Here is a 13,985-nt window from a genome sequence, read left to right on the forward strand (position 1 = left end):
ATGTTTATACCTTAGAGCTACACGCCTACTTCTTTTTTTTTTTCTGAAGCTGTGGCTTAATTCTGACTAGATCTTACAATGACATGCATCACGTATTTTCTTGTGTATGCCTGTGGCAATGAGTAAGTGTTACTATTGTTATTGCTTTTGTCATCTTCTCATACTGAGAAACGTATCTGAGTTGACTTGCTAAATCTCTTAAACTTTATGAATTATAATTCCCGTAAACGTGGACAGATGCTTGGGCCTACAAAGGGGAAAAAAACCAAAAACGAAACCCTCCGCCATTCCTCATAGTCGCTTTTCCCCCCCCTGTATGTGTCAGTGTTGACTCGTGTGTTTGGCCTTGACTTGATAAGGACAACCAGGAATGTCTGTTTTGATTACACGCAGTGTTATTAACTCCAGGGACACAAAAGACAGCTGAGTGTCAGGTTAGCTGTGAAGCTCTTGTAGCAACACGAGCAGGATTCCTTGCAGCAGTTTAGAACCTGTCTGAGCCACACCCAGACCAGCAGTCAGTACAGAAAGCCTTTCACTCTTGGATTATATTTTCCTCTTGAGTGTGCCTGCATGTTGACACAACCAGACTGTAGGTAAAGATAAGATGGAAAATAAAGAGGATGACAAGAGGCAAGCGGATTTGGTTTCACCACATTGTTAAGACCACATGGTGGTTTAAAAGCATGAACAAGCTTTTATTTTTTTGGTTTTGATCAGATTATACATTCAGCAGTCGCAGCATGCGGTGGCAGCTGTTTTGCTAATGACTTCTTGTGTGAAGGGTCTATAAAGCCTATTCTAATAGCAACACCACAAAGAACCGGGCAAGCTCATGTAATGTAACGAAACAGAACAGTCTAAGCTCCTCATGAAGTTTAAGCTATGATCACAGCTGTGTTTGGTAGACTGCTGCCCTCACCTGGTTGATTGAGAGACAATTCAAAAGATACACCTCCTACTTCCTTTACTCTGAAGTGAAAATGATACAGAACAGCAACAGAAAGTGAGATTTAGAAGTTTCAAAAGTGACTCAATGTGGAATTTGTAGTGTTAATCTTTGGGCCTGCCTATATATGTTAGTGTTTAAAAGAAACTTGCACAAAACCTGCAAAAGTGATGTTTTCAGTTGCAGTTAGTTTTCACACAGGAAGCTGAAATGTGATTGGCTATTGTTTCAGGAAGTTGTGGTTACATCGGTTGGGACCACATCCTCCATACAAAAATGAGAGATCACACAGAGCAGGTCAGACCTTCTACGTAATAGTGCAAATTGGTACATTTACATAGAAGTTGAAAAACAATGGAGTCAGTGTTATTTAGAAGTAAATGTCAAGTTGTCAAGTATTTATTAAAGACAGTCATGATGACAACGCTGCTTTTGAAAGATGGAAAAGAGAAGTTGCAATAATCATGCTTTGTGTTCTGAAATAACATGTCCTACAACTCATGATGAATATTATAATGTTAAATCAAATCAAATCAAATCACTTTTTATTGTCACATCACATGTGCAGGCACACTGGCACAGCACATGCGAGTGAAATTCTTGTGTGCTAAGTAGTTACTAAGTAGTTATGTCATGTTATGTCATGTTACTAAGTAGGATCATGTCATTTTAATTTATTAAACATTATAGACTTTATTTCACTCAGAAATAAAAAATAATTTTATATTCTGGGGCTACACAGCAGGATTTGGGTTTATCTAGGTAACTTCTTATTTAGGTGTGTTGCCATGCTAACCTAGGCTGCAGACCTAACATACACAGAGCAGGTTGGGTTCAAGATTAAAGATCATTAAGGGAAAAAAATCCCCAGTTACTGACCAGTTCTCTGAAAATAGTGTCACCATTCCTGGAAAATCCGTCAGGCTCGTCTGTGCAGATATCAGGAGGGTCTTTTTTTTCTTTATCTTTCCTTTTGTGAGGATTATTAATAAAGAGAATTTTAGATGAATTATAGTTTTGTAATAGTCATAAGTCTGTTAACTTCCACAGTCAGCATTTTTTGCTTGCTTTTCTTCCTGCCTTCAAATAGGTTAAACTTTATAGATTTGGTTGGCATTTTTCAGTCTTATTGACCAAAATCTTTAAAGTACTCACACAGTTCTCGCATACTTATACAGAGATTCTAATACTAAATTACTATAGAGTGCTTTTGCTCTCACATTGCAGATTTCTCTGCAGCACGTGTTGCTTTCAGTCTGTATTATGTGTTTAAGATCTCCGTATATGTCTGGGGTCATAATTTTGTGCTCCTTTGTAAAATCAGCCACTCTGCTAACAGTGCATGATTCCACCCCTTTGTGTGAATGTTCTCATAGCCTGACTGGGAAACCCTGGGTTATTTTGGTGTGTTGTTAAAAGCGATGGCTGATTTTAGTGAATCAAGATAATGAATAAATACCCTACTTATATTTATCTTGCTTCATATTACAGGGCCCTGATGATGTCATTCCAAAAAGTATGTTTGTTTGTTTATTTGTTTGTTTGTTTTCTATTTACTGGTTTGCAATATTCATTCTCAGGTACCAGCGACCCCTACGTCAAATTCAAATTGGATGGAAAAACATTCTACAAAAGTAAAGTGCTTTATAAAAACCTCAACCCTGTGTGGAATGAGTCCTTCTCTTTGCCCATTAAGGATCTGAATCAGAAGCTTTACATCAAGGTAACTTTTTTTTTTTAATGGTCAGTTTAATAAAGGTCATGTCAACAGTGTGGGAAATAATGAATGTGAAAGTTTTAATGAGCAGCTTTAACACTGAGAGTCATAGTCTGTTGTGGAAATGTACATGTCAGTGCATGTTTTCTATCCTTCGTTATGTAGTTAGGGTGACATTTTTTTGTCAAAGTGTTATGAAAATCAATGTATGATTAGTGTCTGTGCACCTTCATAAATCCAACAAAACGGCTGTTATCACTCTGTATGAGTTTTCAAGGATACTGCAGTAGGACAGTCAGCACAGTTCTCCTTACATGAACTGTCTTGTGTTAAAGGACTGTTGATGTTTGATATACAGGTGTATGACCGTGATCTTACAACTGATGACTTTATGGGTGCTGCAAGTGTCCTTCTGAGTGGTCTGGAGATGGACAAGTGAGTATGGTGATGTGGAAGTGCTTGAAGCAGCTGGACAGAGCTCTGTTGAGGTGTAGCATGTAAATTATAGTGATCCTGGAATAATAAAATTGGAAAAATAATATTGAACAAATCACCAGTTTTCTCAATGAATATATTTCTAAAGGTACTATGCAATGAAATTCTCACTAGATGTTGGCAAAAATGCATCTAATCCACACAAGCAAAGAAATCAAACCATAGATGTCCATAAATGATGTGTTTCTAATGAGAAATGACACAGGGAAAAAGTATTGAACACCTGAAGGAGGCTCAAAAACCTTTGCAACCTTGACCTGTATGCACGCTCATTACCTCCATTTCTGAAGAAAACATATGTTGAAGCATGTTTAAAGTTTACTGATCAACATTTAGACAAGGCTGTGAACATACCAGCAGTAAAATTTGAAGGTGAGAACATCATGGTGTGGGGCTGTTTTCAGCATACGGCACTGGAACGCTTCATGTAATTGAAGGAAGGATGAATGGAAAATTGTACAGAAACATTCTTAATTACAAATCTGTAAAATCTACCAGGAAGATGAAGAAGAAACGAGGGTGAATGTTTCAGCAAGACAATGATCCCAAACACACAGACATGGAAACTTTCAGTTGGTTTCAGAGAAAGAAAATACAGCTGCTAGAATGGCCCTGCCAGTCTCCTGACCTGAATCTAACTGAAAATTTGTTGAAAGAACTGAAGCTCAAAGTTTACAGAAGGGGCCCAGGGAACCTTCAGGATTTGAAGGCTGTTTGTGTGGATGAATGAGCCAAAATCACATCTGAGGATGGATGTAACTAGTTTCTCCATACAGGAGGCTTCTTAAAGCTGTCGTCACCAACAAAGGCTTTTGTTTAAAGTCTTAAATAAATTTCAGGTTATTGAGAATCTGTTGAGAATTTCATTTCAATAGCACCTTTATATATACCTACTTATAAAATTGGTGACGTGTTCAATACTTGCTTTACTTCAATATGTGAAATAAACTATTTCCAGGCACTGCATTGGCTCAACCCATTTATGGGTTTGGCAACGCAGCTGCATTTAGCTTATGAGTGTTGAACTTTACTTTCAAAGCATTTGCCCATTAATTATTAACATTGCAGTGGCTGCTTTTACTGTAGAATTTATTTTTAGAATGTGTAGTGTGTCTGTAATGTGGGAACAGTTTGGGATTATAGTGTGGGTGCTTTTCCACATTTCTACACTCCTCTTTGAACCTGAAATAAATTACCTTAATGAAAGTAACCTCCAAGAAATTGTCACCAAGTTATCAAATGCCTCGTTATTCTATCTAGCTCAGTTCTATACCAGTTTGTGCACACACAACCACTCCCACTTATGTTTATGGCCTTACAGTGAGTAACTGAGTCCAGGTGCATCTAAGACAAAGCTGCAGTGAGTTCAGTCTGTGCCCTCGTGTAGCTCGGCTTGCCAGTACAAGTGTTAATTTGACCTGAGACCTTTGCATTACCCCAGTGTTAATTAAACACCTCTCTTGTCCTTTGTCAGCAATTTAAATATGAAGAAGTAAAATTAATTGCATTGCTGTGGTATCATATTGCTCTAAGCCTTAGTATTTAATGCAGTTTTGCTCTGCATATCTTTTAAACATACTTTTTGACAATTATTGCATAGAATACATTTTCTCTAGTTCATCTCCTCAGTGATCTGATGCTTATATTTTTACATCCTGTGGTGCTTGTTCTGAATAAATTCAAAGGCATGCTCGATGGCACATGACTGCCCATCTCTCATCAAAAACCCGCTTTGTTTTCAGGGTCAATGAGATGTCTTTGCGCCTGGATGATCCAAACAGCCTGGAGGAGGACATGGGCGTCGTATTGGTGGACTTGAGTCTGTCACTCAGAAATGGAGACAGCAAAAGAAGCAATGTATATCAAGCTCCCTCATGTATTTGCTCCATGCTTTCAAGCAGAAGGCAGACTTGTCGTGCATTGCATTTATCGTATGTCTGTGTTTGTGTCTCTGTTTCTGTGTAAAGCCTACTAACTAGTGTCATTTTGTTTTGCATCTAAAATGCATGCTCCTGGCGGCAGAAATGGCACCAAAAACGAACACGAAGTAGTAGGGTAAGGCATGGTGGCTGGAACACATAGGAAAGACTTCATGGACCCTTCATTCTAATCAGTATTATACAGATATCTGCCAAATATAAAAAGGAGAAAAACAAATGAGGCCCATTGGTCTGGTGAATTTTTTTTCACACCATGTTCAGGTTTCAGGATTTTTCTAATTCAGCTCAAATTGGTAACAAAAGGTAATGTAACAAAAATTCTGACAGTAGTTCCTTTAGTTTTGGCAGTTATCTGTGCTTCAGTTGATTCCACAAGAGGGCAGCAAATCATTTTATTTCACAAATCAGGGCGCAGTATCTTGAAGAAATTTAACAGATGTACTCAGTGGTTTGAAGACTAAACTCTTTCAGTAGTTGTTAGTCAGTGTTTCCTTAATTAACTGACTGGACTTATTCCTATTTGGTACTAACCTATATACAAATCAGGGTAAATTAAGTGTTTCAATATTTTCAGTGATAATTATAAAAGGATCCCAAATACAGAAGATTCCTGATCCCAGTTAACTTGATAGCAGCAGACCAGCTAAAACGAATATAGAGTTTGTACGTTGTCGCTTTCACTCAATGACTACAACATATGCATTAAAAATTAAATAAACCTAAATTCTTATTTTTAGCCCAGACCTGACAGGCTATAGTGGAAGTCCCATAACAAGGTCACACTTATTATGGCACCTTATTATCCTATGATGATAACCATAGGATTGTTCCAAGAAAATAAAAATAAAATCCTGTGATCACCTTTGACCATTATCATAAAAAAGCACAGATGCTTACCAGCATTTCCCAGTAACAAGTCTGGCTGTTGTTCTGCCTGCTCACTGATGAGGTATTTGACTCACAGAGTTTAGTTGGGGAATGCATGCTTCTTTTTGTCTGCCACGCTATTGTCTGCAGGTCCATTCTATGTACTGCATGAAGCGATGCTACGCAAGATTAGACAGCTATACACGTGGCAACATTGCACATTCGCAGGATTAGTTAGAAAAGCTTTTGACTGTCTGCATGCCTATAAGTTTGAAGTTGTTTTCATTGTTGAACAGATGTACCTACTGTGTGCATGTGCTTCAAATTCTTCTTGTAGTCTGCCAACTGCATGCTGTGCAGCTGTTAATTAAAAAAGCGTTTTCTGCATGTGTCATTACAAAGTTGGCTTGATCTGCAGTGATTGAATCTGGCTTAAAGTTATCTCAGGGGTACACTGTGTCTCTATATAAACTCAACTAATTATCTTAAAACATGGCTTCCAATTATACATGAAAGCTTTACCTAATCTCTGAGAATGTTTCATTTACCTGTCTTCCATGGGCAATTGTTATAATGTCTCAAACATGGTGGTGGTGGAACTGCAGGAAACTGAATTTGGATTTTCTTTTTTTTTTTTTTTAATATAGTATTTTTTTTGTATCCTTTAAAAAAAGCTGAAATTGAATGTATTGATTTATTTTTTTTTAATTTAAAGCATTACCTCTCATTCCTCTCATTATTATTATTATTTTTTTTTGTATCCCTACTTTTGCAGGCTGGAAAGCATTCTCAGCCTATTAGTTTGTCAGAAGAGCTGAAGAAGAGTCAGCTGTGGACAACTGTTTTGTTGGTGACTCTGGTTGAGGGTAAGAAGCTGCCGGTGGACAGTCAGGCAGGTCAGTTCTCCGTTCTCTTCAAACTGGGAGAGCAGCGATACAAAAGCAAGGTATATCTCAACAGAAGACTGTTGCTCTTAATTTTTTCCTCTTCCTAATGTGTCTTTGTGATTCCTAACCCTGTTCCTTTTTCCCTTTTGTAATTTAAAGTGTGTAGATTTTTTATGTTAGCCTAACCTCAGCTGATTTCCAGTATTCACAGTGACTTATATTGTATTTATTCATTTATTTAGTTGTTGTTCTCTTCATTTTGCTCTTTTTTTGGGGGGGTGAGTATTCCACGTCATTCTCGATAGGTGTGCCCGTAGAACTAAAAGAAAATAAATCAATCTGATGTTAGTTTCAGGTAACACTCCAACTGTTATATATTGCTCTTTGCTCTGGATAAAATGCCCCCTGATGATGACATGAGTTACTTTGGCTTGGACACTTTCTTATTTCTTAATTTAAAACCCACAAAATCAAATGAAATTTGAAAAGTGAATTTTCAAGCTAAATGATGCTAACAAGCTGCATTATGTGTACTTAAATTAAAGTCTATTCTGTTTTCAACTTAAGGACATCATTTGCTCAAATAATCATTTAAAATATGACTAGATGTGGATGTTAAGCCTTAGTAATCTTTTTCTGAAAGATGCATGGGGTTGGTTATTCTTTGTTCTTGTTTTCATGTCAGCTTAAAATGTATCTTCAATCTATAGGATTATTAGGCCCAAATCACTTTAAAGTGCTTTTATTAAAATATACATTTGCAGAAAGGCCACATGAGGTTAATGCCATTGCACTGAAAATAGACTTTCAAAAGTCATAAAAAAATCCAAATATTGATGTAATAGCTGAATCGGTAAACAGATTTGCATTTCAAATTGATTTATAGTTTATGGTGCATATTCCAGAAGATTTTATATTTTTCAAAGGTCTTAGGCTCTTTAACAAAAAAGCATTTGTCTTAGTGTTATTTTATATCTTGTGTGTCTAGTGATGAACAGAATTATCACATTTTAATTTTCCCAACATTCCTGTTAAATAAAATGCTGGCAGACTAGTTTTCACTTATAAAATCTAGAAACATTTGTACACATAAATCCCACTGCATTATTAAACAATCACCTAAAGGCGATTCTTATGAATAGCAGCGTAAATGTGGGATGAACTAAAGTCATTATCTGCAGAGGCAGGGTAAAACAGGGTGAGGGACAGCACAGCTAAAAAGATGACATTGCTAGAATCTAAAAACATCACACATTTGCTTTAGTGCAAAATCCAAGTGACAGGTCAGTTATCTTCTGCCATTAACATATTTCAAAGTTATTTCAAATATCTGCTGTTATGCAGAAGCAAAAAGACCCAGGCAATACTGAGGGCTAGTTTCCAGCAGTGCCAGGAAAAGAGCAAAAAAATGATCAGGGGGGTCTTGTTAAACCCATTTGCAGACTAGAAAGTACTTGTCAGAAGTAAGTGTTGATGGAAAACTTTCCTTGGTTCAATGTATGAGCAAAGGCTAGCAAATTGGGAATGTACAGAAAAACAAGGACCGGGGAGAAAAGAAGGTAACAAATGTTCCAAACCTGGAGCATTTGGGAGGGAGTTGCCTTTGGAGAAAGGTCGGCGATGGCTCTAGGTGTCTGCAGGCAATAGAGATGCATGGCAGAGGTTCTTATAGGTTTGATTTTCCACAGATGGGTCTGAGGACTTGGTTATTAATAGTGGTCTCCTCAGTCCTAGCAAGTACAGACAGAATTTTATCCATGACTGAATACCATCAAGGAGACTTTTGATTGGTCCAGAATTTGTTGTGCAGCGTGACTATGAGCGCAAATATGCAGCCAGAGTCAGAATTATCTTCAGCCACAAAAACATGGAGTCCTGAAACAGATGGTGTGCCCCCTGATCTCACAGTCGTCTGGGATTATTGTACATGGAAAAAACAAATGAGACAGTCTACATTTCTTTTGTTTGCTGCACTTTACGCAAATGAGGGTAACTAATAAATAATTATTGTTCAAAGTAACCTCACTTTGTAAAACTTAGTATTTCATTGAGCATTTTTGGTTTCCGTTAACTGATACTGGGTTTATCAGAATCTGAATCAGAATACTTGATTAATCCCGAAGGAAAATGGGGAAAATAGGCAATACAAAGATGCCTTTGGTAGTGCAAATGTTAAGCCTAACCCTATAATCTTTCATGTGACCATAGATCACATGGGGGGAAAAAACCACAAAGCCGTGAAAAAAGAAACGGGCCTAGAAGGGATCTAAAATGGTTTTGCAGCGTGTAATATGACATGGCCAGTGTCTGCTGCATCATCCAGCTCTCCCGGCAGCTGGATGATGTCTGGCGCTGATGCTCACTTTTATGCGCTGTTGGCTGCGTACTGTCATTGATGGTTATTTCGCGATCGTGCAACATCATGCATTACACATCAAAGCAGCGTGATAACGAGCAGCATTGCTGATTTTCTTTTCCTTGTCTTATATCCAGGTGCAAAGTGACGGTAATTATCTGTTCTCCTGTCTATGTCTCCTAATGTGAGATGGAAATTTCTGATGTGTCTATCAGAAGCTGCTAAACCCCAAAACTAGTCTGTTTAGAAAAGAAAAACAATTAAAGTTAACATCTGGACATGATGCAGATACTTTTCTGAATTTTAAATAAAGGCCAGCTGGAAATCTACAAACACGTCAGTCAAGTCTGTGTTTTGAAGACTTTGCAAATACGCTGACTTATATAAGATGTTTCTTCACACTTTAAAGTGAATTTCAGTGTCATTGTTAATTGTTGTGAGTTTTTTAAAACAACTTTTAAACAGTTTTCTTTTTCTTTTTGATTCAGGATCACTGCAAAGTGCCAAATCCTCAGTGGAGAGAGAGGTTCACCTTCAAACAGTTTTTCAACAGTCCAGAATATCTGGAGGTGGAGCTCCGATCCAAGGAAGGACGAAAGGCTGCGGAATCCCTGGGGAAGTGAGTGTGTTCAGCTATTACAGTATTTATTTGTGTGTGCTTGCCCTTTAATTAAAATAAAAAGTGGTTTCTGGATTGATTGATTTATTTAAATGAAAGCTCTTTGCATATTTTTTATGTGTGTGTGTTTGATCTGGCCCAAATGTGTGGAACTTGTGTGTGTACAGGCGTTGCGTGAACATGTCAAAAATCCCTTTGGATCAAAGGCAACTGCTAGAAATGGAATATGGGGGAGGACACGTGTGTTGCCTCCTTACGCTGACCACGTGCAGTGGCGTCTCCATCTCCGACCTTTGTGCCGCACCACTCAGTGAACCCCGTGAACTTCAGAACCAGCTGGACAACTATGTCAGTATTTTTGCCGTTTAACTTCTATTTATACTGCACTCTACCACCAACATGTTTAAATATATAAACACTTTAAAATGCATTTTCACTTTGAACAAGCCTATTCTCTGCTCTCAGAATATCATTAGTTGTCATTGGCATCAACTCCACAAGATGTTGTTTGTGTATTGTCTTTTTGCCACCTTAAAACTATCTGGCTGTTTTTCTCCGACCTGAATTGCCTGAGGTGTATATTTATCTATCTGAAGGACTGAACGCTGGTACTGCTGCTACGTGATTGTAAAAGTGTGCTGAAACTACAAAAATCAAATATTGATACATTAGTAACAAAATAAATATAATGGTGTGCTGTTAAACACACATAATTAATGATTTAATTTAAATCATTTCATAAAAAAGTTCCAGCATTCATATGTCATGCAAAAACCTGCTACTTTTTTATTTTGTCAGTTTTAAAAGTAATTGAATCACTTATGAATACATTTCATCTTATCCCCTTCTATTTATTTCTATATTTTCTTATAACATTTCTTTAAGAGAGCTGAGCTCAGTGCCCAACAACACATTTTGAAAACAGGTGGAAAATAATACACAAGTGTAACTATATGTTTACATTTTTTTAAATGTCTAAATTATAATGTAAATATTAAAATAGGAAAAGTCTTTACATTGGGGGAATGATACTAATATAGGTAAAGTAATACAGAAGCAAATTAAAACAAAAGTATTAATGCCACAGTTTACATTTAGGCTAGTATGTACATTTAATTCTAATATTTTGGTGCATTTTATGCCATACTTGCTGAATGATTAGCTAATAGCTGGCTGTAGCTCAGGTGGCAGAGCAGGTCAACCACTAATCAGAAGGTCGGTGGTTCGATCCCAGGCTGCCTCCTGGCTACATGCCAAATGTCCTTGGGCAAGATACTAACCCCATGTTTGCCTACTGGTGGTGGTGAGAGGGCCCGGTGGCGCCAGTGTCCGGCAGCCTCGCCTCAGTGCACCCCAGGGCAGCTGTGGCTACAATGTAGCTTGCCATCGCCAGTGTGTGAATGTGTGTGTGTGTGAATGTGTGTGTGTGTGAATGGGTGGATGACTGAATGTAGTGTGAAGCGCTTTGGGGTCCTTAGGGACTGAATAAAGCGCTATACAAATGCAGGCCATTTACCATTTTAATAGCGTCTAGAGGGATGCTGCGAATACGTTCCGTATAGTAAACCATGTTTGTCATTAAGCTTGTTTTTAAATAATCCAGTGCATTAACAAACAACAATAACAACAACAACAACAAAACATTTTGACATCCATGTTTTGGGGTTTTGTTCTATTTTTTTTTTTTTTTTTTTTTTTTTTTTTTTGTCCTCCACAACTCCATCCTTTAGCTTCGACAGTAACTCAGAAAATACGCCCTTGACACGACTTTAAAAGAGCAAATCTTCAGCTAAGTGAACTAACTCAGAGTGGCTGTATTCTGTTTATTAAAGCTAGTAAACATGCCAAGAAAAACTGTTTTATTGTGTCAGTCTGTAGAGCAAACATCACATCTAACCCTAACATAGGCTGAAAACACGCATTTACTAAACTAATAATTGGGCTTAAAATACAAGTTTGAAGAACTGAAGTGTAAATATTTAAGTCAAAGTCATCCTGAAAACCTACAGCCCTTTCTGCGCTCTGTGTTAAGGGCCAAGAGATGGCAGTATGTGCCTGGTAATGGGTTACTGCTACGTCTGTGTTAAGCAAATGACATTCTTTCGTGACAAGTTACTTTTAGGCAGATGTGTCTGTGTACATCTAAGAAATTTAAGGTCTGGAAATGCAACCTGATCATGCAGCTAGACTAGCAATGAAAAGAGATGCCGTGACAGAAATAAATTTAGCCCAAGAAGGGAAAACAAGTCCAGATTTTAGCCATTTGGTAAACTGTACTTGATCATGTACAGAGAGGAATAACTACCTATAGTAGATTGTTTTGGAGACACCACCCCATTGCAGTCTGCAAACGCTGTTATCAAAAGCTTTCACTTTAAGTGCTATGCTAGTTCATAGATGTTAGATTTGCAGCCACTGGTTTCTTTTCATTCCAGAAAAGTATGAAAATACTTGCAGTGACTTGATGCTTGTTTGTGATGTGTAACGTACTTTGGTAAGCATTCATTTGCAATTGTGTGGCAGCCCAGTTACAAGTATGGACTGTTTTGAGCACGTGCCTTGATAGTGTATTTAAGGTTTAGTGGAAAATGCTGATGCCTAAAACTTGCAAAGAAAATTTTTGTTTTGCAATATAAATAAATTTAGTTGATGCCTCCCTCAACTAGCATCGTCAAAAGGTTTAAGGTGTAAGGCTCAAAAGGTTTTATGGTTAAGAGTATTGCGGAGAACCTGAAGTAACATCTTATGCTGTCACATAAATCTGGTTTTAGATTGAAGGATTTCTTATTTTTGTGCATTCTCTGCTGAATTAAACACTCTATTTATGCTTTGCAGGTTTGCCAAACCTAATTTTTCTTGTCTGCTTACTGTCTCTCCAGAGTTTAAAAAGGTCCCTGACAAATCTCCGTGACGTTGGATTCCTTCAAGTCAAAGTTATTAAGGCTACTGATCTGATGGCGGCTGATTTAAATGGTATTTCATGCATTTAGATTCGTCTTAATGACAAATTTAAATGAAACACAAGAGCCCTGCTATAAAGTTTTGAGTGATGTGTTCTGCAGGCAAGAGTGACCCTTTCTGTGTGCTGGAACTGGGGAACGACAGACTACAAACCCACACGGTCTACAAAAGCCTAAACCCAGAATGGAATACAGTCTTTACATTGTCAGTTTGGGTTTCTGTTTCCACACCCTTTTTGTTATTTAAAGTGAAACATATTATTGAACATTATTTTTCTTACATTACTGAACCATTTTACTGTTTTACAAATAAATTGAAATATCCTGACATATTGCTATACGGTGTGCTGATTTGTAGGCATCTGACCTCGTTCTATGTCTCTGCAGCCCTGTCAAAGACATTCATGATGTTCTGGTGGTGACTATCTTTGATGAGGATGGAGACAAGGCGCCAGACTTCCTTGGAAAAGTTGCCATTCCTCTGCTTTTGGTACGTACAACCTCACTAAGAGTCTGTGACGTAGACAATAATCTATTTGCACTCTGTCTAAATTAAAGTGAAGAGGGCGATAACACTCCAGCAGGCTGAAGACTTGCTAAGATGTAATCCAGCGTGACTGATGGTCAGGTTCATGGCTGAGTTCAGCACCTGATGCCCTTTCTGTCCTGCAGATCCGCAGGGGACAACAGATTGCCTTCCCGCTGAAGAAAGAGGACTTAGGCGAGCTGTCGAAGGGGAGCATCACTCTGGAGCTGGAGGTTATTTTTAACCCTGTAAGTAAAGGTTCACCCTGCAATGAGGACACGATGGCTTTGAAAGGCAGGCCTCATTCTGTCGTCTTCTTATTACTTTATCACTTTTTTTTTTTTTTTTTTTTTTTTTTTTTAATCAGGTCAGAGCAAGTATTAGAACCTTCCAGCCGAAGGAGAGATATTTTATGGAGGACAATCCCAAGTTTTCCAAAAAGGTTTGATACATCTTTTTACATTTATTCACAATTCATAGTTAACAAAGTATATTTATGAATGGGGAAAAAGTAAACAAATAAATTTACTTTCCATAACATCAAATTAAAATTTCAAGTTGCTTGTTTATTTATTTTTTTCACTGGTTAAGTCTTCTGAAACTCAGCTGGAACATTTTTTTTAAATGGGCAGAAAATGAGTCTACAATTATATTGATAATCAATTAAAA

At 37.6% G+C, this 13,985-nt stretch overlaps 1 protein-coding gene across 4 annotated transcripts in view; it reads left to right on the top strand.

The window, feature by feature from the left end:
• LOC309703938 (multiple C2 and transmembrane domain-containing protein 2-like) overlaps nt 1-13,985 on the top strand; it is a 45,505-nt gene that overhangs the window by 19,832 nt on the left and 11,688 nt on the right. For 3 of the 4 annotated variants that reach the window (XM_082528852.1, XM_082528855.1, XM_082528853.1), the window contains 12 exons: nt 2,530-2,672; nt 3,025-3,101; nt 4,904-5,018; nt 5,184-5,216; nt 6,744-6,914; nt 9,700-9,830; nt 9,998-10,178; nt 12,710-12,803; nt 12,893-12,995; nt 13,178-13,280; nt 13,463-13,564; nt 13,684-13,758. In XM_082528852.1, coding sequence (XP_082384978.1) covers nt 2,530-2,672; nt 3,025-3,101; nt 4,904-5,018; nt 5,184-5,216; nt 6,744-6,914; nt 9,700-9,830; nt 9,998-10,178; nt 12,710-12,803; nt 12,893-12,995; nt 13,178-13,280; nt 13,463-13,564; nt 13,684-13,758 — 1,328 coding nt within the window. The remainder of the gene's footprint in view (nt 1-2,529; nt 2,673-3,024; nt 3,102-4,903; nt 5,019-5,183; nt 5,217-6,743; nt 6,915-9,699; nt 9,831-9,997; nt 10,179-12,709; nt 12,804-12,892; nt 12,996-13,177; nt 13,281-13,462; nt 13,565-13,683; nt 13,759-13,985) is intronic. The other variant, XM_082528854.1, reaches the window with a different exon arrangement.

This window comes from Aulonocara stuartgranti (genome assembly GCF_965226115.1).
Source record: "Aulonocara stuartgranti genome assembly, chromosome: 1".
Classification (NCBI taxonomy): Eukaryota; Metazoa; Chordata; class Actinopteri; order Cichliformes; family Cichlidae; genus Aulonocara; species Aulonocara stuartgranti.